This window comes from Bison bison, unplaced genomic scaffold (assembly GCF_000754665.1).
Source record: "Bison bison bison isolate TAMUID 2011002044 unplaced genomic scaffold, Bison_UMD1.0 scf7180017864472, whole genome shotgun sequence".
In the NCBI taxonomy this organism is placed as follows: domain Eukaryota; kingdom Metazoa; phylum Chordata; class Mammalia; order Artiodactyla; family Bovidae; genus Bison; species Bison bison.
The window spans coordinates 5,795,475-5,822,438 of NW_011495033.1; the positions used below are offsets into that span (position 1 = coordinate 5,795,475).

At 39.7% G+C, this 26,964-nt stretch overlaps 2 protein-coding genes across 2 annotated transcripts in view; one reads left to right on the top strand and one right to left on the bottom strand.

The window, feature by feature from the left end:
• Positions 1-1,266: 1,266 nt before the first annotated feature.
• Positions 1,267-26,862, bottom strand: UTP6 (UTP6, small subunit (SSU) processome component, homolog (yeast)). Its single transcript, XM_010861459.1, has 19 exons — positions 26,668-26,862; positions 25,244-25,328; positions 20,495-20,536; positions 20,181-20,273; positions 19,012-19,059; positions 18,481-18,544; positions 16,828-16,946; positions 16,149-16,226; positions 14,891-14,972; positions 14,365-14,446; positions 13,215-13,399; positions 10,316-10,395; positions 9,699-9,776; positions 7,235-7,414; positions 6,274-6,354; positions 5,982-6,091; positions 4,937-5,003; positions 2,712-2,784; positions 1,267-1,613 (listed from the first exon to the last, which is right to left on the bottom strand). Exons 1-19 carry the CDS (start codon positions 26,757-26,759, stop codon positions 1,456-1,458), a joined length of 1,797 nt encoding a protein of 598 aa, XP_010859761.1. The 5' UTR covers positions 26,760-26,862; the 3' UTR covers positions 1,267-1,455.
• Positions 26,758-26,964, top strand: part of SUZ12 (SUZ12 polycomb repressive complex 2 subunit) — a 65,158-nt gene continuing 64,951 nt past the window's right edge. The window contains exon 1 of the mRNA XM_010861697.1: positions 26,758-26,964. Coding sequence (XP_010859999.1) covers positions 26,758-26,964 — 207 coding nt within the window.

Genomic DNA, 26,964 nt, shown 5'->3' on the forward strand with positions numbered 1-26,964 from the left:
CTGTACTGAATGCTTCTCCCAGTAACATCATGTTACATTGAAGGATATACAACTCAAACAACTGCTTCTTTTGCTCCAAGAATGCCCATCTCTGCTGTAAGCTACCCTCCATCCTCGCCTCTGAAGCCCTTCTCTTTCTAAGCTCCTCCCTACCCCTGCCTTTCCTTGTTACTGGGTCTCTGCAGTGCAAACATTTCTCTCCAGATCAGTCCCAGAGACAAAAACACTTTTGTAATTTCTTATAAATCTTCTTAAAGGACAACTTTCCCCCTAATACCTAGCATCCTATTCTGCTGCTTCAACCAACTCAGGACATCAGTTCTATTCCTTTAACCCCCACTTCCATCCCAAAAGCTTGTCTTCTTTCTTGTCCATGACAGGGACTCAATGAACAAATGAATAAATGATCTAACAGTATAAATCCAATTCTAACAAAGGAAATCATACCAGTGAGTTTAAGTCCAGATGACAAGACTGCAACATTACTCTGTCCCCTCCATTCTTTTACACTAAATGCACACCACATATACTTTTATAAGGAGAAAATAAACAGAACTGTGTTTTCCTCTCCATTTTAACTGAACCTGAGGTCTAGATTAGAGCTACTCAAGCCTGACAAGGTGTAGTAAAACAAGATCAGTTACATCGTTTCCATGTATTCTGAAAAACATTTGGGACCTCCATAGGTCTGGCCTCAACAACTGGCTTCTGGCCATTAAACAGCAGCTCTCTTTTCTGGAATTCAAGATTAACACGTCAACAAAATTTGTCTCTGGGATCAGTCCCAGAGACAAAAACACTTTTGTAATTTCTTATAATCTTCTTAAAGGACAACTTTCCCCCTAATACCTAGCATCCTATTCTGCTGCTTCAACCAACTCAGGACATCAGCTCTATTCCTTTAACCCCCACTTCCATCCCAAAAGCTTGTCTTCTTTCTTGCCCATGACAGGGACTCAATGAACTAATGAATAAATGATCTAACAGTATAAATCCAATTCTAACAAAGGAAATCATACCAGTGAGTTTAAGTCCAGATGACAAAATTGCAACATTACTCTATCCCCTCCATACTTTTACACTAAATGCACACCACATATACTTTCATAGGGAGAAAATAAACAGAACTGTGTTTTCCTCTCCATTTTAACTGAACCTGAGGTCTAGATTAGAGCTACTCAAGCCTGACAAGGTGTAGTAAAACAAGATCAGTTACATCGTTTCCATGTATTCTGAAAAACATTTGGGACCTCCATAGGTCTGGCCTCAACAACTGGCTTCTGGCCATTGAACAGCAGCTCCCTTTTCTGGAATTCAAGATTAACACGTCAACAAAATTAAAGCAGGCCTCAAAACGAGACACCATCTCAGCAAACTGCAGATGACTGCATAAAACAAATCTGCCCGGAGGGCTTATAGCACTATTTCACAAAGGTGACTGTGCTCTTCCTCTTTTCACAAACGGCCGGCTTGATACAAAGCATGTTTAGCCATAAACTGCTCTACTGACTCTCCCTGCAACATTTTCATGGCTCGCCAATAGATCTGTCCGCAGTTCTCAGGTCTACCAAGCGGGTGGTTCAATTCTTCTTTGATGTAATCCATCCAGAGATCTTTAAAGGGAATCCAAACATACAATGAGATAACTGACAAGGCTTTATTAGGTCAACTTAATTATTTAATATCAATTCAATGCAAGGTTTCTAAGAAACAACTCTGTGCAGTTATTTTCCTAGAAAACTATGTGAAATAATACCTCAGCTTCTTACTTTAAAAGGGAGTGGCTTCTAGGTAAAGTAATACCTCTCTTCCCTTTCTTTGGAAGGGAACGCCTACCCACTCCAGCATCCTGGCCTGGAAAATCCCATAGACAATTTTATGGGATCAAGAAGAGTAGGACACGACTGAGCAACTTTCACTTTCAGCTTCTTTAGTATGATACATCAAAACCTTTTGTTTTTAAGTAGAAAACTTCACTTTAATCATGACAGTCTATTTATCTCGTAAACTCAAAAATGCTAAATATATTTTTGAGGGAGGATTTTGCTGAGTCTCTTTCAACATGAAATTTACCTCAATGTGTTTATTAGAACCTTGTCAACATGCTTAATAAAACTTGCTTAATGTTAGTAAAAATGCTGTTCTCATTCATTTCACCAGGAAAGCATGCTGAAACCTTGTAAAACCTAATGTATGATTTAAAATCTGAGTTTAACATCTGTTAAGTGTAATTTTTTGAGTTCCTAAGTCAACAGACTTTACATGACATACCTATACCCAGAAGTATGTTTTACAAGTCCTTTAAGTTAAGACAATGTGGCAACAGCCCATGACAACCGTTGTCAATCAGTATCACCACTCCTCTGACATAATACCCACTCCATTTTGTTCTGAACTACCTTAATCTTTTCCTTACAAATATCACATTTTTTAAAAGAATCAAACCAAGCAAATCTCCCTCTAATCCAGAGTTCTTAATAGAAGATCCATGGGCTTCGTTCTGGGCTTGTAAACTTGAAATCAGCAGTAAAATTATGTCTGCAACTATTTACATACAAAATAAGGGAGGAGGCAAAGGAAGGATGCTAAGTTTTATTCTCAAGGAGGTCCATGACCCAAAAATAGTTAAGAAATACAATTCTAAGCATAATGATAGGTTACAGACCACACACGCAAATAGGCTTGTGTGTCAATAACTGAAGTTTACTTACCAGAATCATTAGTTCCAAATTCTCTCAAAGCCCTTTCATAATACTCTCTTAAGTTCTCCATCTTACAGGATTCCTATAAATAATCAGACAATCTTGCCTCAAAAGTCTAATTTGTAATGTCACAAATTCATTCCACACATATTGCTACTACTGTCTATTAGGTATTTGAAGGAGAGGAAAGATGGGTTTAAATGAACACAGTCTGACTCTGAACTTATCCAGAGAAAAGTCAAATGCACGATGTGGCAGAGTGAAGCAAATGTCAAACAATGACAAAAGCACTTTGCTCTGGTGGCTTGCAAAAAGCCAAACCAATTCTCACTTGAGGGAACAAGGGCAGCTCCACAGGAGAGTATATGTGAAACCCTGCAGGACTTAAATAAATGGGGAAGGTTCTACTCCCTATGGTGAGGGATTTCTTCCTTGAATATATGGGCTCCAGCACATACTAGCCATACTCACCTTAAAAAATTGTTTATATCAAGGCACTATATAAATACTAGTTACGTGAACTTTAGCAAATTTTTTGAACCCTCTGACCTTCAAGTTTCCTCACCCAAAAAATGAGGATAACAGTAACATTATCTCTTAGAACAATTGTAAGGATTCAATTAAAATACTGATGAATTATTCATCAAGCAGAGTAGCCACTACCTCATGGGGGTGGGGGGCGGGCAGTGCAGCACCACTCAGCTTATGGGATTTCAGTTCCCTGACCATTCCCTGACCAGGGACTGAACCTGAGCCACAGCGTTAAAAGCCGAGTCCCAAACACTAGACCAGCAGGGAACTCTCTGCCAGTACTACCTTTACAACAAGTGTTAATTCTTCACCTCTACTTTAAATATTTTCTCTTTGTTTTGTTTTCAAAGCAGATAAACATCTTCAGTTTAAAAATCTTTTTATGTAGTCAAATAACAATGTCTTCGTTCCAATTTCTCTTTGCTGAGACTGTACTATCTTACAGAAAGCCAGTTTACTTCGTGTCTTACACACGAATGAAAGACAGAATCACACTTTACGAAGGGCTCATAGTAGATGTGTAACTATGCAAAGTCCTTTCCATTCAGTCTTCCATCTGGCCTTGTATATCCTCCCAAAACAGGTATTATGACCTCCTTTACAGGTGAGTATGTCAAAGGTTAAAATTAAGTGACTTGTCCAAGATACATGACCACTGTGTTATTAATCCAAAGTCAGGCTATGAATTACGATGTTAGATTATCTCCTATACAACAAAAACAAATCACTGACCCACACAGGGGTCAAAACCTTGAAAATAATAATTTAACCTCATTATCAATTTTTCAAAATTCATAGAAAAACAATAAACACAAATCAAAATGCCAAAGAAAACAAAATTGGACACATGGAGAAGAGATGGAGAAAACAGGTATAATGATATATGTATACATGCAGCGATTATCACCGTAAGTATAACTTTTAGAAAACTATCTGGCAATATGTAAAGAACCATAAAAAAAGCCAGTATTCTCCAATCCTAGAAATTTATCTCAAGAAAGTAATTCAAATGGGGGAAGAAAAACTCTATACAAATAAAACGCTTGCAGCACTGTTTTCAATACCAAAATTCTGGAAATATCCTATACATAATGGGACGGTTAAGAAAACTTACAGGTTTAGTAAGACAACCATTCAAAATGATCCCACATGAAAACACAGAATATGTTTACAAAATAATGTTAAGGAAAAAATAAAAACTCCATATATCACGTCAGAAATAAAACAGTACAAAACTGCATAGGTAAATAAAGGATTAAACAAACAACAAAAAACTAAATACGGCTGGCTGTGTCACTGGTGATGGGATTACAGATAAATTTGGACTTTTACGTTGTGTTTTTTAACTGACATTTTCCTGTGTTTTTCCTCATTCACAAGTTCAGTTAAAAACACCAGACACAGTCATGCGTGCCTTCTCTCTACCTCACAGCCCAAAACAAGAGACAACCAGGGCACTGTGGAGGCAGGGGGTGGCTTCCTACATGAGCTGACGTCTGAGTTGTCTAGTTTCAAGACAGGTTTCTTTTCTTCTTTGCTTGACTACCATTCCTAAAATCACATCTATGGAAAAGGGGCTGGAAGAAAAGGACCAGAAATTATACTGTATTATGATGAGAGCTTCTTAAACAACAAAATGCTGCCATAGATGAGTACGTGCTAATCCATTTTCCCAACGAGAAATGCACAGACAGGACACTTACTTGCTCCTTCTCAAACTGGATCATCTTCCTGAAAAAATCAACTGAAAATGGACGGTTTTCCTGTAAACTAAAGAGGAAGGGGAGAACTGTTATCTTACACAGAGACAGAAAGCCTCTTACAAACTGTGAATATAAATACTGTGCCAGGGCCCCGCTGCACGTGGTCTGATACAGTTCTGGCTGCGATTCAGTGCGGGGACTGGACCTGACCACCAGCCACTCACCATTTCCAGTCTCCAATGCCTGAACTCTTCACCACCACCAAACGCCTACCCAGTTTTCTTTCTGTTCTCTTCTTTCTCACTTTTAGGGTTTTAAGTTCCCTCTCCTTCATTTCAAGGTCTTTTTGAAGGAAACCAATAAGCCCATTTCTAAGAATATATTCTGAGAAAGTAATTTCCAATATGGACAAAGAATATTTGTGCAGCAGGGTTCATCAAAGCAGTTACTGTGGCCAAATAAATTATGGCATATCCCTAAGTTATTTTTAATAAATGTTAAAGAATTGTTACTGATAGGAAAAAAGCCAGTCTAAGGTTGATCAATAAAAAGTGGTACACCACATGTGATTATAGTATAATCTCAGATATATGAAAACAGATTTAAAAGAAGAACTTTTTGTAATATGTATCTGGCTGCACCAGGCCTTAGTTGCATCATGTGGGGTCTTTCATTGTGCGTGTGGACTCTAGTTGTGGCGCAAGGGCTCAGCAGTTGCAGTGGGCAGGCTTAGCTGCTCTGTATATTTTTCTCCAATCAGGGATTGAACCCATATTCCCTACATTGCAAGGGACTACCAGAGAAGTCCCTTTAATTTTTATTGGGGTGAAAGACAAATTTTAAAAAGATTCAAGATGTTTTTTCTCTTAATAATGGGATTATAATGAATTATTTGCTACCTACCTCCTCCTTTCTTTTTAAAAAAATTTGTCACAGTGGGCATGAACCAAAAGGCTCTTGGATTTATTCCTCATGTATAATCTGGGTGCAAGGGGCTGAGTATGGGGTGGAGAGACAAGTGACAGCTGCGCATGTCTGTAAGTACCTTTTAAACACATCTCTGGCCTTTTTGTAACCACCACTTCGATAAGCCCAATTCAGATACATTTCCTTCACAGGGACTGAGTCAGCTCCTGGGAGACCAAAGATAGCTCTCTAAAATTTAAAAGAAAAAAGAAACAAGCTACATAAGGAGACATCTAGGTATCAAGACAAATTTCCCAAAACCATCCCAGCACACTGAATGAACAGTGCTTTAGGAAAAAACCCTTTGAAAGCTAGCCAACTAGAATTATTTGCATTACCCACACATGAGACTTACGACAGGGGGCCTGTACCTTATAGATTGCTTCAGTTTCTTCTTGCTTTCCCGCATCTTCACTCCACTGGGCCCAAGTAAGCCACAATGGAAGGCAAATCTGCTCACAATAAAACAGTTAGAAAATGACAGTTTAGTGCCAAGCTCTGAAAACTAGTCACTATAAAAATATGTTCCCCTTGAAATAAAATGTGAAATATGGAGTCATTCCCAGTCTGTCCTCATGGAACTCTTGGTGCCTGGCAGGAATGGTACACCAAAACGGAGAGAGCCTTTGGACTCAGTCACCCAAAGTAAGACTATTCTGTTAATTCTACTTCCCCTCTCCTGGGGACTACTGCCTAAACTTATTATCATCAATCATCTGTTAGTTAAGCACTGAACAGCCCACAATGACACCCAAGCTATCCGTAAGGTCACTATGTACGATCTGGAGTCTGCTGTGCAGGATTACAACACAAGTGCTAACTCATCTAGGCTGAACCGCCTGGACGTCACTCACGTCCCAGCAGCTCACACAGACAAGCAATAAAACAATTATGATTTCTCCCCACTTTAACCCCTAGAATGCTTTTTTCCTACTAGTATAAAAGATTCACCACAAAGCTTTAAAGCTTATTCTTTAAAATTTTTTTTTCAATTTTAAAATAAACTTTCGAGTTTAGAAATATATGTGTTTAAAATGGGACTTAAGGTCAGCTTTGGAAGCACATGAAAATAATATTCTATTAATACTTTTCACTTATCAGATATATAAATAGAAGTAGAAAACTTTACATAATTTAGTCTATTTTCAAATAAAGATGTAGAAACATACTAGTAAATGGAAGTTATTCTTCCACCTGTGATCCTGATTCAACCATCACCATGAATGCACTTTGAGGCCAGCTCTTCTCTGATAAGTCTACTCCAAACACACTTTGGCTGAAATCTGAAAAGGTCCCAAACAGAACGAAATGCAAAAGACCCAACTCACATACCTGAGGTTTCAGGTACTCAAAGGCTTGCTCAAAACCCTTGGACATCTCGTGGCTCTCTGACGTAATCAGGGCCTCCAGCTTCACCTGCCACATCTCCACTGATTTTTTGAACAATTTCACCCCAGCGTCTGCCACCTCCAGGGATTCCTTTAACAACTGGCGATGCAGCAACAACTTGCTCTGCAGAAGACAAAGGGTCATCCAAGAGTCACTGCTGAGATCTATGTTATCTAATTGGAATTTCGCCTCCACTCCTGTTCCTATTCCCAAAGACTATCGTAAAAACGGGAAGAGCCAAAAAGCAAAGGGCCTAAATAATTTAGATTGAAAGCTAAATTGTTAATAATATAGTTCACTGCAACAAAACCCACACCCACTGAACAGAATATAAAAATCAGTAAAGACAGAACTACTATCTGTGTTGTGGTAAAGAAACAAACTCATTCAATCAAACAACAGCCTGGCATACTATAAACTTGTACCATTTCTCTGAAGAGTCATGAGCGTGTTTATGCATAAACTTGGGGAATTTTACTTTAACAAGTATGACCCAAGAAATAAACAAACAGGAGGAAATCTTATCTGTTCAAAAATGCTTGTGTCCACGCTACTGTAACAGGGACAGAAAAATCTAAAACCAATCCACTATTCTAAAATTGTGAGGTAGTAAGTAAATGGCCATATGTAATCCATTCATTCAACAAGCATGTTAACTGCACATTGTGTATTATTATTACTGAATCTTCAATAATGAGAAGGTCAGGTGTGTTCCCAAACACCCACAGTGCCTCCAGTCTAGCACCAGAGACAATGTGATATGTATGATCACAGGAAAAGAATCATATGCTATAGGAGTACAAAGCACTGTCTTTGGCAGTGATCAGAAAGGGCTCCCCAAATGGAAGCCCCATCTGTGCCAAGACTTCAGGAAGATCAGGCATTATTGAGGTGTAAGCAGAGTTCACCAAGAAAAGAGAAGACTCTCCCACCGACATGGGCAAGAGGCTAAGGATGACAGAAACTTTGGATCCAAAAGGAAATCGAAGCACAGAACGACTGGAGGGCTGGGATGTAAACTGGAGAGACTGGAAATTCCTCAGAAAGGACAATGGGAAGCCACAGAATAACCTGATAATCAATTTTAAAAGATCATTCTAAAAAAAATAAATAAATAAAATAAAAGATCATTCTGTGGAGAATAATCTGGAGAAAGGATGGGTGCAGAATCAACCAAGCATTTGAAGTTAAGAGGTAGTGCAGTGAAGGACTCCCACAAAAGGCAAGGTCACCAAATCAGTGACAAGCAGGGAGGCTTGGAAGGGTTACTGCCAGAAATGTAAAGAAGAAAAGATGTCTGAAATGACCAGAGCAGGCCTGCCCTGGTGGTCCAGTGGTTAAGACTCCATGACCCAATGCAGGAGATGCAGGGTCAATCCCTGGATGGAGAACTAAGATCCCACATGAAACACAGTGCAGCCAAAACTACAGGACTACCAAGGCACTCCAAGACGCATCCAGCTGAACAAACATACAGGGTGGGACTGTCTCGCCAGTATTCAATAACAGCTCAAACATGGCATCTGAACTCATCCAGATAGGGGACTCTTCACAGCTAAGATGCTCTAATGGACGAAGGGCACCCCAGTCGTGGTATAACATGATACACTACTAACATGTTGCTTATGTAGATCCATGTAAAAAGTACAGAAGAAATATTAACGTGAAAACAGCAGAACACAAAATAGCAAAACATTAATGGCAGTTATGTAAAAACTACGTACGCTGTATAAAAAGAATTGTACAAATAAATGGTATTCAATAAATACAGATTTTTGTCCTTTCTTCCCCTACAAAAGTATTTAAATACATTAACATTCACAGTCTCATGTAATGCTCCCAACAGTTTTATGAGGTGGCAAAAACAAGGATCACTATCACTCTAAAATCAAGTCAACAGTCTCAGAAGGGTTAAGCGGTTTGCCTATTTCGTGGCAGAATCCAGACTAGACCTGTGTTATTCCCACACTACTATTAGTAATAATCCCACTATTATTCTGGTCTCTATATAATCTTTACCCACTTCAGAACCTAAGGATGGGTTAATGTGCTTCTTACTAAAATGTCAACTTTAAAACACTGGGACACATCTGTCTTTATTGTACCAACGGTTACTCTGAGCCAAGCATAGGTTCAGGAAAACATGAACAGACAGACAGACAAAATACACCCAAGTATGACTCTTGAGTGTTTTCCACTATGTATTAAAAAACATTCCTCACTTTACTGGTACAGATTTCATTTCTGGCCCACACCAAATACTGAAAACCAAATAATAAACTCTCTACATGTACCATGCCAATCTTCCAAATGTGCTTAGTTATAAAACCATATATATTAAAATACACTATACAAGCATGAACCAACCAGAATGAAGTACATGTAATCCGCATGAATGTGTCCTTACCAACTGCCTGTACTGGAGTTCTGGTAAAAGTTTGAGCTCATGTGCCTTCCAGAATGCAACCATGGTTCTTTCCAGCCTCTGAAATCAAAAAAATCTTTTCAGTTCATTACAAAGATCCTAGCAGGGGCCTTTGGCCTCTGGCAGGAACAGAAGCACTTTTACTTCTGAGAATTCAGAGAAGGGGCTGAGGTGGTTTCACTTACGATTAAAGGATTTGGGCAGCTGCACCAACAACAGCCCAGTGAGAGAGCGCCCCCTAATATGGTGGCCAGAACTAGAGCAAAGCAGCTGACTCAGACCTTTCAAGTCAGGAAAAGGTGCTTAATGCATGACCTTCTTGGAAACTCCCAGACCCCAAGAAGCTGTGCCCATGTTCTTCTTTTAGAAAACACTTTCTGGAACTTCCCTGGTGGTCCAATGGTTAAGACTCTATGCTTTCAATGCAGGAGGCATGGGTAAGATCCCTAGTTGGAGAACTAAGATCCCCACGTGCCATGCAGCACTTCACGCCCCGCCAAAAAAAAAAAAAGTGTGTGTGTGTGTATGTGTGTGTATATATATATGAAAAAAAAAAGACACTGTCTAGTCAGCCACTTTAACCACTTAAAAGTCAATACCTTCTTTCTGAGGAGGCGACTGCTTGTCTTCTTAGTAAACCTCTCCATGCAGAAGTTCATGTAACACTTCCACATAGCCTCTGAAAAAGTCAAAGCTTATGTTAATCAGACCACCAGCACTTTTTTTAGTCTAACAGTCCTCACATCATCTCAGGAAAAATTCCTCTGAGGCAGAGTCTGAAGTGGAAAAAAAAGAAATTATTGTGATTACAGTCTATCAAATATCTCAAATACTGAGGGCAAAACAACTGAGAAGTGACAGAAATATAAACATTAAAAGCCTTGAAAAAAAACAAAAGCCTATCCATGTCAGGTACCCGCTACTTTTCCCAATATTACAAAATTGTGAAGTAAATCTGTAACAGGAAATAATCAAGGAATGATGATTAAGCAATCTTCTAAAATATCATTTCCTCAGTATAATTTGGGCTTCCCTGATAGCTCAGTTGGTAAAGAATCTGCCTACAATGCAGGACATCCTGGTTCGATTCCTGGGTCGGGAAGATTTGCTGGAAAAGGGATAGGGTACCCACTCCACTATTCTTGGGCTTCCCTTGTGGCTCAGCTGGTAACGAATCCACCTGCAATGCGGGAGACCTGAGTTCGATCCCTGGGTTGGGAAGATCCCCTGGAGAAGAGAACAGATATCCACTCCAGTATTCTGGCCTGGAAAATTCCACGGACTGTATAGTCCATGGGGTCGCTAAAGCCTTTGACCATGTGGATCACAATGAACTGTGGAAAATTCTTCAAGAGATGGGAATACCAGACCACCTGACCTGCCTCCTGAGAAATCTGTATGCAGGTCAAGAAGCAAGTTAGAACCGGACATGGAACAATATAGTTCCAAATGGGGAGTATGTCAAGGCTGTATATTGTCACGCTGCTTATTTAACTTATATGCAGAGTGTATCATGTGAAACGTCCAGCTGGATGAAGCACAAGCTAGACTCAAGATTGCAGGGAGAAATATCAACAACCTCAGACAAACAGAGGAAAACAACAGAATGGCAAAGACTAGAGATCTCTTCAAGAAAATCAGAGCTACCAAGGGAACATTTCATGCAAAGATGAGCACAATAAAGGACAGAAATGGTATGGACCTAACAGAAGCAGAAGATATTAAGAAGAGGTGGCAATGGAGTACACTGAAAAACTATACAAAAAAAGACCTTCAGGACCCAGATAACCACGATGGTGTAATCACTCACTTAGAACCAGACATCCTGGAATGCAAAGTCAAGTGGGCCTTAGGATGTATCACTATGAACAAAGCTAGTGGAGGTGATGGAATTCCAGTTGAGCTATTTCAAATCCTAAAAGATGATGCTGTGCAAGTGCTGCACTCAATATGCCAGCACATTTGGAAAACTCAGCAGTGGCCACAGAACTGGAAAAGGTTAGTTTTCATTCCAATCCCAAAGAAAGGCAATGCCAAAGAATGCTCAAACTACCGCACAACTGCACTCATCTCACACGCTAGCAAAGTAATGCTCAGAATTCTATAAGCCAGGCTTCAGCAGTATGTGAACCATGAACTTCCAGATGTTCAAGCTGGATTTAGAAAAGGCAGAGAAACCAGAGATCAAATTGCCAACTTGCTCACCAAAAAGCAAGCGAGTTTGAGAAAAACATCTACTTCTGCTTTATTTAATACGCCAAAGCTTTTGACTGTGGATCACAACAAAATGGAAAATTCTTCAAGAGATGGGACTACCAGACCACCTGACCAGCCTCCTGAGAAATCTGTATGCAGGTCAAGCAACAGTTAGAACCAGACATGGAACAACAGACTGGTTCCAAGTGGTGAAAGGCGTACGTCAAGGTTGTATATGTCACCCTGCTTATTTAACTTCTATGCAGAGTACATCATGAGAAATGCTGGGCTGGATGAAGCACAAGCTGGAATCAAGACTGCCAGGAGAAATATCAATAACCGCAGGTATGCAGATGATACCACACTTACGTTAGGAGAACAACTCAAGAGCCTCTTGATGAAAGTTAAAGAGGAAAGTGAAAAAGTTGGCTTAAAACTCAACATTCAGAAAACTTAAGAACATGGCATCTGGTCCCATCACTTCATGGCAAATAGATGGGGAAACAATGAAAACAGTGACAGACTATTTTCTGGAGCTCCAAAATCACTACAGATGGTGATTGTAGCCATGAAATTAAAAGACGCATGCTTCTTGGAAGAAAAGCTATAACCAACGTAGACAGGATATTAAGGAGCAGAGATATTACTTTGCTAGTCAAAGCTATGGTTTTTCCAGCAGTCATGCAGATACGAAAGTTAGACTATAAAAAAAGCTGAGCACCGAAGTGATGCTTCTGAACTGTGGTGTTGGAGAAGACTCTTCAGAGTCCCTTGGACAGCTAGGAGATCCAACCAGTCCATCCTAAAGGAAATCAGTCCTCAATATTCATTGGAAGGACTGATGCTGAAGCTGAAAATCCAATGCTTTGGCCACCTGATGTGAAGAACCCACTCACTGGAAAAGACCCTGATGCTGGAAAAGATTGAAGGTGGGAGGAGACGGGGACAACAGAGGATGAGATGGTTGGATGGCATCACCGAGTCAATAGACATGAGTTTGAGCAAGCTCCAGGAGTTGGTGATGGACAGGGAAGCCTGGCGTGCTGCAGTCCATGAGGTCACAGAGAGTCGGACACGACAGACCGACTGCACTGAAGTATAATTTATTTCCCCAATTAAATGAACAAATGCCACAGCTCTCGGGGGAGGTCATAAAAAAAGAAAGAAGTGGAAAACCAGCCAGGCACACTGTAAGCTACCACACAGAGGTTCCAGAACTGATTCTGCTCCTGAAAATGAAGCTCCAGGTTCCCACTCAGGAACACCATTGCTCCTTGACGCACAGGGCCTGGGGAAGCTCACCTGTGGGCACAGTTTTTACCGCCTCCTCGTACACAGCACAGCACCTCTCCTCCCGGCGGCCCACCTCCTTCGCTTTGGCTTGTTTGGTTGCAGGCAGCTCTTCTACTGGCTGTGATTCAATCACTAGTTCTTGCCGGGCCACATAGTCCCAAGTGACGGGGTCATCTGCGTGCAGAGCCTTAAGGCTAAAAAATACTGATTATCAACCTAGGACATGTAACTGATTCAGACTATCAGAACAGAGAGAGTCCCAATGCTCTGAAAATGTACCGAGAACACTCCTTTATCAATTCCCTCATCACAGGAGTCCTTTCCCAACAGGCTCTCCAGATGTCTTCACCCTCACTATGTAAATATCAATGGATGAGAACGGTCCATCCATTAACAAGCATCCACACTTGTCAACTGCAGACTGTCTCATTCATAAATATTAACTTACAAATTAGATGTCAAAGGCAGATATGTGTAACAAGATGCCTGGTTCTCGAGCCCAGGACAACCTTCTCATAACCAGGCTCTGGGTTTTCTCTAATAGGAGTCTAATCCTCTACCAAAAACCTAAAGGTATCCACAGAGCAAACAGATCCAAGTTCTATCTTATCTCCTATGAATGTAAGAGTCTTCCCAAGGATGAAGGACCCACAAGGTAGGCTGCAAATAATTCTTCAACCAGACATTAAAACAATAATGTCTGATTACCTGTAGCACTGAACTATAAACATTCACTCACTCTCATCTTAAGGACAAAAAACAGGTCAGGAAGGCAGGAATACAGATTTTTACATAAGCTGTAGGATAGATTTCTTACTGAACAGAAAGCCAGTAAGTGAGTCAAAACAACTTCTCCAAGCATCCATTTTTCAGGGACTACCCTGGCAGTCCAGTGGTTAAGACTCCATGCTCCAAATGCAGGAGGTCTGGGTTCAATCTTTGGTCAGGGAACTAGATCCCCATGCCACAACTAAGGCCTGGTACAGCCAAATAAATATTGTTTAAAAATGCATCTATGTACTGTGATGTAGTAGTCCAGAAACAGCTTTCTCCCCAAGGATTTTATATGGTATCTTCCGTCCCCTTCTCTAAATATCCAACTTAAATCGTTACCCCAAGATCAAAACAGACCTATTCACCTTTCCACTACTTTACTTACTCATTGTAAATTTCTCTTTGCAGATCTTTGGCAAAGTCGAACAGCCGTGCAATCGAAAGCAGTGACACATGAAATTTTGCACCTAAAATTTTAAAAGCAGGGGAGTGGAGTCAGACTCTTAAAGGAGTGCTTTCTCGAAGTACTAGCGTTAGTTTTGTATTATAAAATGGGAAGTAAGAGAAAATAGGGAAGAAAATAACAGTCCCACTACACATAGTCTTTGTTAATATCTGAGTATTCAGTAAGTACTTTTAACTTTTATTCTAAGTGTCTTAGGGCAGAAAGGAACTTAATTAAATCATCTACTTCTTTTCAACTCCCCACATGATTTAGGTACTCAAAAACTTAGACATGGTTATAATCCAAGGGGAAATCTACATTTTCTTAAATAAATAGGACACTATTTCCCACAATCATGAGTTTTACACATTCCAACAGAAATTTTCAGAACAGGCTAAAGGTCTTCCTCATTATAAATAGAATGGTTCATTTTCCCACCATAAATAAGTTTTCAAAAGATACCTACTTTTAATTACACTTGTAGAATTCTTATAGATGATCCGTGCCAACTCGCCCGTAAGGATTTCTTCAGCATGCTCGAGATTCCCCTAAAGAGTGGGATGTTAAACAACATATGGTGCTGGCAAGTAGGAAAAGCACTAGGGTGGAAATTAACAATCTAGACTAACTGTGCCACATGACAGCAATCACGCATGACACAAATCACACCCTCTGGCAAATCACACCTCTCTCTAGGCCAGTTTCCCTCAGTTGTCAAATGTGCAGCATGAACAAGACCTTTGATCTTACAACTGTGTCCCCAGGCTCCTGGAGTGGTGGCAAGATCACACGGCTTAAGGCCCTAGGTCTCCATCTAGCCCTGAATAGGTCAGGTTTTACATGTTTTGTTGACTCTTCTGTGTAAAATTTTAGCTAGTTAAAAAAGTTCAGAGCTGGAAACCACCGTAACAGATGATAGCGAAGTTCCTTTTTCAGCTCTAACATTCTCAAACTTATTTCTTTAAACTCACTCTGTCAGGTAAAAAAATTACATGAATAGGAAAAGAAAGAAGGCTAGGGATCATACATTTCACCTTTCTTGAGCTCCTAAGAACCATTAACATATCACTGAATGAGATCATAAAGAATAGTTTTTGGCCATTCCATCAGTAATAATTTCAAAGGCCATGCCAATGAGTCCAAATGTTTGTTTTAAAAGCACAAAATTCCACTTTTAAGTCAATGCAGGACATTAAAAGTTTCCAAATATTAAGCTGGAATGAAAAATACATTCTAGGACTTCCTGGATAGTCCAGTGGTTAAGAATCCGCATGCCAATGCAGAGGGCATGGGTTCGATTCCTGGTCCAGAGAGATTCCACATGCCTTGGAGAACTGAGCCCACGTGCTACAACTACTAAAGCCTGTACACTCTAGGACGCATATACAACTAGAGTACCTCCCGCTCACCACAACCTGAGAAAGCCCCCACGAAGCAACAAAGGCCCAGTGCAGCCAACAAATAAATTTTAAAAAAGAAAAAAAAAAAAAAACAACACTCTAAAGATTTTCTTTTTATCCCACTTTGTCTCCAAGACCTTAAACCGAGAGCCTCCAGGCAGTCAGTCACGTGGTGCTGGAGCTGCTATGGCACCGGAATGGAACCCGCCAGCCACAGGCAGACCAGCAGGTCACGAACAGTGCTCCCAAAGACTTTCTTTTTACTCCTAAGCAGACTCAAAACACTCTATCTTATTAACGAGTTACAGTATATTAGGATCTTACCACATCCATGTTGGCTTTTTCAAACTCTTGCTTTTCCTTCCTCAATTTTTCAGCATGCATCAGCTCCATCCTAAAGTACTACACAAATGGGAAATAACAGACTAATAATCTTTGAAGATAATTTTTTCGTTAGAAATATATGACACTTCTTACTCGTAAGTAACAGATCTGAGGAAGTGTTGAGAGACAATTATATTTTATCTTGTTATGAAACTAGCTGACATTGACAAGGTATGGTTTTTTGCTCTTTTAGTTTTGGCCATGCCAGGTTTTACAGAAAAAAGAGCAAAAGCAGCAGGAAGGGAGAGGAGGGGAGGAAGAAGTGGAGGGGAGGAGACAATGGGAGGGGAGAGTCAATGAACGAATGCATATACACATATGTACAAAAGTATAAAAATGAACCTTAAGCCTCAACTAAAGAAAAGTAAGGTTCAGCTCCCTATCCCTCCCACCATAATGGGAAGGTAGGAGTCTCCATCTCTCACTAAAGATCTGGAAGAGGAACAAGGTAAACACCTATTACTGGCCAAGAAATACTCTTTTGGCCCCTTTTCCCCTGCAGCTCCCCTACTTATCCCGAGCCTCCATAAATCAAAGCCTTAACTTAATGAAGCATACATGTTTTCTCCAGAGGACCTAACAGAGCCATTACTCTCATCTTATGTGCACACACACTCACTTCTTCATAAAGTTTCGGGCAACGTGGGTGAAAGCGCAGAGCCCGAAGAAATAACTGTCTTGCACTTTCTGAAGAAAAGCGGTCTTCCAGTTCCCATTTGGCCGCCAAAATCCACAAACCTGTAAGTGGAAGACATCCAACTTCATTTCAATGAAGTAATCAAGTCAAATATGAAAAGACCAAGGCTCCCGTTTTGATACCCAACTTTTTTTAACCTTGACAATCAAGAAGAAGGGGATGGAGATAGGGAGTTTCTAACAGTTATCTATAAAGTACTACTGCTTTATCTAAAACAAAAGTGTTCTGAACCAAAGTAGTAAATGTGAACATCTGTAGGTGCTTAGTAATGTGCCCATTACTTTATTTCATCAGATCCAAGGTCAATCATCTCATTTTTAAGTCACATACAAATTTTAAGTGTTAAAAAGGCTGGGAAAAATTGTGCATCTTAGAGCCAATGAAATATATTATTTTGCTCTTTTGTCTATTTAAATGATTTTCCATTTAAAGGAAAAATTATTTAAATATTAATGATTTCTTTCAAATGACTCATAATTTAAAATTTTTTCTACTGTCCCTACTCGGAATAAAGGCTTTAAAAGAAAAAACCTTTACCCTTCTACATGAGAAATTAACCTTAACATTCTAGCTCTCTCCTAGAGACTTCATAGAATCAGCTATTACCAGAGAAGACTGCTTTTGGTAAAAATGGCCCATGGTTGGTAACTACGTCTGTATTAGGAGAACTCTGAATGGTGTAGAGCCACTGCTTTGCACTTTCTTGAGCATGTGACTCTTGAAACTGAGCACAATTCATATATACAATACCTGGAAGCTACATGCCTCCAGGGGTCTTCTCTCCTCTGCCCACTCATGTGCTCTCATGCCCTCTTATCTGAGACAAACCTCCAGGCTGCTGAGAGCACTACTGCCTTCCTGCTGGATCCTTCTGAATTAACTGGTGCCAAATGCAGCCTATTCTGAGTCTTGTGTAGTGTAAACCTAATACTAGAGAAGAGACACTGAAGCACCCACTGTAAAACACCGGTGTTCACAAGAGGTTTTCTTCCTGAATACCCACCCTGTGCTAGTGCCACTGCTGCTGCTTAGTCACTAAGGCATATCCAACTCGTAATCCCATGGACTGGAACCTGCCAGGCTCCTCTGCCCATGCAATTTTCCAGACAAGAATACTGGAATGGGCTGCCATTTCCTTCTCTGTGGGGATCTTCCCAACCCAGGGATCGAACCCAAATCACCTGCTCGGCAGGTGGATTCTTTACCACTGAGCCATCCAGGAATAACCCTAGTAAAAATCTGTATTCATATTTTCCCCTTTAAGTTTCTGAAATTCTCAGATTTGAGTGCCTCCAAACAGAATACCCCTCAAAGCACTGAGGAGTTCCACTATCAGTTAAAAAGAACTGCAGTCCTTCTTGCCCACAGATACAGTACCTAGCATGGTTACTAGTATACAGCAGGCAGTGATGAACTAAAAAGGCAGCTAATTCAGGAATAAAAACTGCTGAGGCCAAGATGCTATGCTCAGGTCCTGAAAATAATTCTTTCAGGTTTATAAAGCAAAATAAATCCCAAAATGGCTTGAGTCCACAAAAAAAGGTAGATAAAGAACTAAGGAGGATATCACCATACCTGGCTTGTTTGAATGAAAGGCCAACAAGGAAGAAAATATCTTGCTAAGGTGAACGTTGGAAGCCTATTAAAGAAAAAAAAAAACAATTCTACTTCCTGCACAGCAAAGGCATTGATATGAACCTCTAAGTATCTGTACTGTACTGTAATCCCCTGTAAAATCCAATGAGGCAAAAAAAAAAAAAAAATCCAATGAGGCAAGATCTGTTATTGCTAGGGAGATATAAACAAAGATTCACTCAGAGCTTTCTTCTACCTAAACAACTACAGATAAACATTTTACATTATCTAAAAAATGTTTTCAACTTTAATACATAAAAGTCATTTGCCTTTTAACTGATATAGAAGCCATCTATATAGTCATTCAGACATGCAAATGTTACACTGAAATTCCACATTCTTCAGTTCTCTTCCTGTTTGTTAACCCTTCCTATGTCTTTGGAGAAAACAGTTCAGCAGTCAAGTATGAGGTTTAACATGCAGGCTAACCAAAAGGAAAAAGAGAGCGAGACAGGGCTGCCCAATACTCACCCACTTCCTACAAAAGGCTATAAAAGACAGCCAAAGTCGAACATCATCCTGCAAGAAAAGCAATGTAGTAAGCTACCTAAATTTGAAATTTTATATACAATACACCACTCTTGCATTCATTAATTTTGTTTGCAACAGAGGAAGATGTCGGAAACTCCAATGTGTTATATACCACATCCCTCAGCCTATTAAGCTGTCACACACCCAGGTTTTAGATCTCTTAACCATAACTGCCTCCCCCTACCGCCGCCTCCCATGCTCTAAGACAAAAATCTATCCAATTTGTTTGATGCACTTTTGAGGGATTTGCCTGGCACTCCAGTGGTTAAGACTCCATGCTTGCAATGCAAGGGGCACAGGTTTAATTGCTGGCTGGGGAACTAAGATCCCACATGCTATGCATCACAGCCAAGAAAATATTTTTTTTAATGCACTTCTGAAATGGTCTCAATCAGGGGCCGCAAACTGAAATTTGTCATTCCCAAGAATCCAGAGTACTTCCCAGATAATATATCCTGGTCCCAGAACCAAACTTGAAGAAAAACCAAGTTACTGAGCTGCTGCCCCTACTCTCAAGATCAAACCAGTCCATCCTAAAGGAAATCAACCCTGAATATTCATTGGAAGGACTGACGCTAAAGGTGAAACTCCAATACTTTGGCCACATGACGCAAAGAGCCTACTCACTGGAAAAGACCCTGATGCTGGCAAAGACTGAGGGCAGGAGGAGAAGGGGGCAACAGGATGAGATGGTTCGATGGCATCATCAACTCAACGGACAAACTCTGGGAGATAGTGAAGGAGAGGGAAGCCTGGTGTGGGGCTGCAAAGTCAGACACCACTTAGCAACTGAACACCACTCTCACCTTTTCTTCCACCTCAAGTCTTCACAGTATTTTACTTAGAGACATAACCAAACATATCTCAGATAATTTTATGGTCCTTAAATATGTATGAAATCCACTGTTTTCAGCCTCATCCTCAAAAAATAAGGTAATGCAATCAATTTTCTTAATGGTTGATATATGGTTTCAAGTAATGATCTATCACTAGAATAAGTATCAAGATATCCATAAGAATCCACAACCGCACATTTGAGCATCCAAGTCATAATGCATATAATACAAATCCTCACATCTCTTACAGTTAAGGACACACTGAACACTTACTTTCCACTTAATTGACGCACGTCGGAAGACACTCTGTATCCGATGTATTATAGGATCCTCAATCTCATCCTTCTTAAATGTATATCCAACGCGCTGAAAAAGGACATTAAAAAAAAAGCCTCAGCTTAATCCCACTTATCCAAACCAGCATTCCCACTTGATCTTTAAACAGTACTGACAGAGAAAGCAAGTAGTTAAAAAATATCATTATGAGCACACCACCACACAATTATCAGTGCCAACTGCTTCCCAAACCCAAGTTCTAGAGTCATATTAATACTATATTTTTTCCAACTTTCAGAAAATCTACTTACAGCTCTCCTTTTCTCGATCAGATCCAAAAGATGAATTTCATACTGTGAAAGAAAAACACACATAAAAAAGAAAACAAGAAATATTATAACCTTTTATTTAGAGGCAATGCACTTCGTTAAAACTATAAAGTAAATAAAAATCAAGAGCATAAAACAGAAGATAACTTCCTATCAAGAAACCTAATTTACAGTAAGTATCTAGCATTCCCTGAAAATGCACCTTACATCTATAAAACTCACACATACATAAGCATACAAGTATCTTAGATAAAACAATGCGTATTACTAAAGCTCTAAGACTTATGATTTACTTTATCAATCTAACCTAGTCTACAAGTGTGTGCCAACTTTCAGTAAATCAACCATTTAAATATTTTAGCCGATGTACAAGCAAATAAAGCAGATAAACAGGGTTGTACTAGTTGAAACACAGTCCCTAATTGGCTCTCCCTACCCTTACTTCTAAAGGACCCCTGAGAACCTCTATGACTCTCCAAAAACCACTAATGCATAATTCCTCTCTAAGCTTGAAAACTACCGGGGGCGGGGGGCGGTGGGGGGATACTAGAAAGAGAAAGCATAGAACTTTACAAGATGTCATGCTTCATTTTAAAAAAAAATATTTCAAACATACAGAACACTCATACAGCTACCACACAGTTACATCAAAGCCTACATTTTACTCTATTTGCTTCAAGATATTTTTAGAAATAAAACATTTTGAATAAAGGCAAAGCCCCCTATGAACCATGTCTGATTCTACTCTTCTTCACCAGAAGGAAATGACTATCTTGACTCAGTTGTTTTTCATGCACAAGCATGACTTCAAACTATTACAGTCTTAAATGCTTTTAAACTTTATGTAAATGGTATCATACTGAACCCATCACTCCATTATTTTACTCAACATTGTGACTTTAGATATATCCTTGTTGTCACATGGAATTCAAGTACATTCATTTTAACTGCTGTATAGTATTTCATTATAGGAACGAGCAATTTACCTATCCTTTCTCCTGTGATAGTATTTGTTTCCAATTTTTCTATTACAAAAAGTTGAGATTAATATTCTTGAACAGGTCTTCTTGTAGATACATCCAAGAACCTTACTATGAACATGTAAGCTCCCAAAGGCAACGATTTTTGTCTGCTTAATTTATTTTTGTACCCCCAATGGACTGGATAGTGCCATGTACTTAACAGGCCCTCAATATACACTGTATGAATGAATGAAACCACTGGGTGACAGAATACATGCATTTCCGACTTTCTGAGATAGTGTCAAATTGCTCTTCAAAGTGGTGGGAAAAACTATATACTAATAATGTCAGCCTTTAAGATATCTGTAAATATGATGCTGTAAAGCAGTAGTGCCCCCTGATTTTAATCAATATTTACCTGATTACTAAAAAGGCGAGCATCTTTTCCTAAGCTTACCAATGACTGATGCTTCCCCTTTATGAACTGCATGTTCCTAGCTCTCCTGTTTTCATTTTCTTTCCACTCGTCATTTCTTCTTGATTTTTAGTTCTTTACTTATTCTAGATTCTCACTATATGTACTACAAATATTTTATCTCATTTTGTGGCTTGTCTTTTTACAATATTTATCTTTCCCTTTTTACACAGAAATTTTTACCTTTAACATAAATAAATTGGTCTTCTCTTTCATGGTTTGTGCTCACAACTCACTCATAAAAAAAGAATGAAGTAAGGCCATTTGCAGCAAAATGGGACAGACCTAGAGACTATTATACTAAGTGAAATAAGTCAGAAAGACAAACACCATATGATATCACTTATATGTGGACTCTAAAACATGACACAAATGAACTCATTAATAAAACAGACTCAGAGACTTAGAAAACAAACGTAGTTTACCAAAGGGGAAATGGAGTGGGAAAGGGATGAATTAGAAATTTGGGATTAGCAGATACACACTGCTGCTGCTAAGTCGCTTCAGTCATGCCCGACTCTGTGCAACCCCATAGACGGCAGCCCACCAGGCTCCCCCGTCCCTGGGATTCTCCAGGCAAGAACACTGGAGTGGGTTGCCACTTCCTTCTCCAATGCATGAAAAGTGAAGTCGCCCAGTCGTGTCCGACTCTTAGTGACCCCATGGACTGCAGCCTTCCAGGTTCCTCCATCCATGGGATTTTCCAGGCAAGAGTACTAGAGTGGGGTGCCACTGCCTTCTCCGAAGATACACACTACTGTAGATAAAATATATAAGCAACAAGGTCCTACTATATATAGCACAGGGAACTATAATCAATATCATGCGATAACCCATAATGGAAGAGAATATGAAAATGATTATATATGTATATACACACACACATATATATGTATGAATAGCCAAATAACTTTGCTATCCACCAGAAATAAACACAGCATAGTAAATCAACTACACTTCAATTTAAGTAAGAAACCTTTCCTGAGAAGGAGAAATATACATCCCTTATATGTGGAATCTAAAAAAAAAAAAGACACAAATGAATGAACTCACCAAACAGAAAGAGACTCAGAACAGACTCATGGTTGCCAGAGGGAAGGTCAGGTACACACTACTGTATTTAAAATGGATAATCAACAAAAACCTATTGTATAGCAAATGGAACTCTGCTCAATGTTATGTGCCTGCCTGGGGGAGAATGAATACATGTATATGTATGTATGGCTGAGTCCTTTCCCTGTTCACCTGAAATTATCACAACACTGCTAATCGGCTATACTGCAATACAAGATGTTTCTGGTGTTTAAAAGAAATAATAAAAACAAAATTTTACCAAAACAAAAATAAAAAAGAAACTCTTTCCAACCTAAAGTCATTCATTATTTTTAGAAGATTTAAAGTTTTCCCAGCACATTTAGCTATTCAACAGGAAGGGATCTAATTTCTGCTGAATCCAGCCCAGCATTTTGCATGATCTACTCTGCATATAAGTTAAATAAGCAGATGACAATACACAACCTTGACAAACTCCTATCCCAATTTGGAACCAGTCCATTGTTCCGTGTCTGGCTCTGTTGCTTCTTGACCTGCATACAGGTTTCTTAAGAGGCAGGTAAGGTGGTCTGGTATTCCTATCTCTTTCAGAATTTTCCAGTATGTTGTGATCCACACAAAGGCTTTAGCATAGTCAATGAAGCAGAAGTAGATGTCTTTCTAAAATTCCCTTGCTTTTTCTATCATCCAGCAGATGTTGGCAATTTGATCTCCGGTTCCTCTGCCTTTTCTAAATCCAGCTTGAACATCTGGAAGTTCTTGGTTCATGTACTGCTAAAGCCTAGCTTGAAGAATTTTGAGCATTACTTTGCTAGCTTGTGAGATGAGTGCAACCGTGTGGTAAGTTTGAGCATTCTTAGGCATTGCCTTTCTTTGGGCTGAAAATGAAAACTAACCTTTTCCAGTCTTGTGGCCACTGCTGACTTTTCCAAATTTGCTGGCATATTGAGTGCAGCACTATAACAGCACCATCTTTTAAGGTATGGAATAGCTTAGCTGGAATTCCATCACCTCCACTAGCTTTGTTTGTAGTGATGCTTCCTAAGGCCCACTTGACTTCACACTATATATAGGATGCCTGGTTCTAGGTGAGTGATCACACCATCGTGGTCATCTGGGTCATGAAAATCTTTTTTGTATAGTTCTGTGTATTCTTGCCACCTCTTCTTAATATCTTCTACTTCTGTTAGGTCCATACCATTTCTGCCCTTTATTGTGCCCATCTTTGCGTGAAATGTTCCCTTGGTATCTCTATTTTCCTTCAAGAGATATCTAGTCTTTCCCATTCTATTGTTTTCCTCTACTTCTTTGCACTGATCACTTAAGAAGGCTTTCTTATCTCTCCTTGCTATTCTATTAAACCTTCAGTTCAGTTCAGTAGCTCAGTTGTGTCTGACTCTTTGTGACCCCGTGAATCGCAGCACGCCAGGCCTCCCTGTCCATCACCAACTCCCGGAGTTCACTCAAGACTCACGTCCGTCGAGTCAGTGATGCCATCCAGCCATCTCATCTTCTGTCGTCCCCTTCTCCTCCTGCCCCCAATCCCTCCTCCCAGCATCAGCGTCTTTTCCAATTCTATTAAATCTTAGGACCTTTCAAATACAAGATTCTTAGCCAGGTATCATTCTTAGTCATATATTATTCATTCACTAGGTTTTTTTTTTTAATCTAAGCTTTAGACCCTTTACTCTTATAATGTTTATCAGTCTTAAAATGTAAGACTTAACAACATCTCATTACTGGGTTGTTTCTGAATCCTGAATTTGTCCTCCAACAGATTATTCTCACCAAACTGAAAATTGATCTAGCATATACATTTTATCTTCACTCAATTCTATTCATTCTCAGGACTGAAGTATCTTGTAGCAAACCTAACCTCTTTCTAAATAAACACACTACGAGTACCTAAAATTAACTTTCTAACCACCTGCTAGCATCAAACTCACACTCCTTTATTTTTCCCCATAAGACATTATCAATCAATTCTCTTGCTGAAATCCTAACACACTGGTTTTTTGGAGTCTCTGATGTACTAACCCTACAGAATAAAACAAAGTTGTTTTCCAAGGACCAAAGCCTTAGCAGAGCAATGCTATTCCCAAATCACCTCTATTCCTGTTCAAAAACTGCCTTTCTACTCACCATCAGTTCCAGAAGTTCAAAGGAAACTGACACCAAGCTAACTATTCTATAACTGATTTTAAATTTGTGAGGGGATTCAGAAGTAATAAAATTACTCACCTGAACATATCTGATAAAGTCATCCTTTAAAAGACTTCTTCGCTGTATTCTGTATTCCAGTTCTAAAGCCTTCCTAATGATTGCCCTGAGGAGAAAGCCACTTAAAATGTAACACTTGATGTACGCAGAAATTAAATAAAAGACTTTAGAATTTTAAAAGTCTATTTTCAATATATTTAAAACATATAATTCCCAAATAATTATCCTTCATTAAGCAAATATTCTCTTATACAATCGCTTCTGTATTCTTTATTATTAAGGCATAGTTGATATATAATACTTATTAGTTTCAGGACTTATGCAGTCTCAAGAGCATGAAGATGTACTTTAAAACTTTCATGAAAATCACCAGCAAAGATTTCTTTTCCTCCAAATTCAGGTCACTTCAGTTTAAATAATAAACAAATTTCTTTCCTAAATTCCTCTTGTTTCTGAATTCTCAACAAGCAGTTAAAAAAAAAAAACCTGGATTGTCTCTACCCGTTTTAACTACAAAGGGCTTATTCAGGAAGACTCGCTGTATTTAACTAAGAAATGAACATGAGTATATTAGAATTTAAGGCAAGATATGCAAGACCAAAAATCGACTCTATTTAATGATAACAATAACATTTACTAAACAGTTATTAAAAAATTAACAATATGTTCTGTTTCATTAACAAATGTTAAAGGTTCCCGTAGTCACAGTACTACATTTGCAGTCACTGTAAAATGAAAAAAGTCACAGAAAGCTATTAAAAACTAAATTTTAACAAACTAATGAATAACTACATGCTGGTCGTGGTTCGCTAACCCCTAGGGTAAAACATGAAACTGAATTAAATGATCCCCAAAGTCCAGTCTTCTTAGAAAAAATTATCATTCGTGGGCTCCCACGGTCCAGTGGTAAAGAGACGCAAGAGACGGGGGTTCAATCCCTGGGTCGGGAATATGCCTTGAAGTAGGAAATGGCGACCCACTCCAGTATTCTTGCCTGTAAAACTCCATGAACTGAGGAACCTAGCGGGTCGCAGAGTGAGACGCGACGGAGCACTCCCACATACCCCTAGGCACAAAGCACTAGACCGTACACTCGGCTACAACCAACTTACAGCACATTGTACCGTGAAAAAAAAGGTCTCACTTGTCCGACTCCCCCTCCGCCCCCCGCTACTGTGTCAGGGATGCTGCTAGCTGTTGACCGGTAGGGGTCCTGGTTTTATCACCTTTATAGCCTCAAAACTCGGGTCTACGAAAAAACATACTGTTTGCAGGGTAAAAAGACGGATCCCCTAGCAATGAATGAGGAATTAATTCTAGATAACGTCAAAATCTGTAAACGGCCTTCCGCCATATTAGAAAAAAATCAACCCAACGGCCCCCTATATCCGCCCCCGCCTCCCCTCTGCCCGCCCCAGCCCTTCCTCTTTGCTCCGCTCTCTCACTTGATCTCCGCATGACTGAAGAGTCCAGTGCGCTCCAGCTGTTGTAATTCGGGAAGTCGATCCTCTACACGTTCCTGAATTACTTCCGCCATGATAGCCGAACTCCACAACCGACCAGAGCTCCTCTCACCGACGACACGCGAAGGAAATGGCCACCGTCTCCCGAGAACCGGCCAAAACGTTCGCACGTGCCGACGTCACGAGCTGCCTAAGTTCCGCCTTTTCCGCTTCCGCCGCCTCCACCATTGGACAGGGCTTCCGGCTCTTGCGGCCGCTGTCGCCTCCTGGTGGCTGACT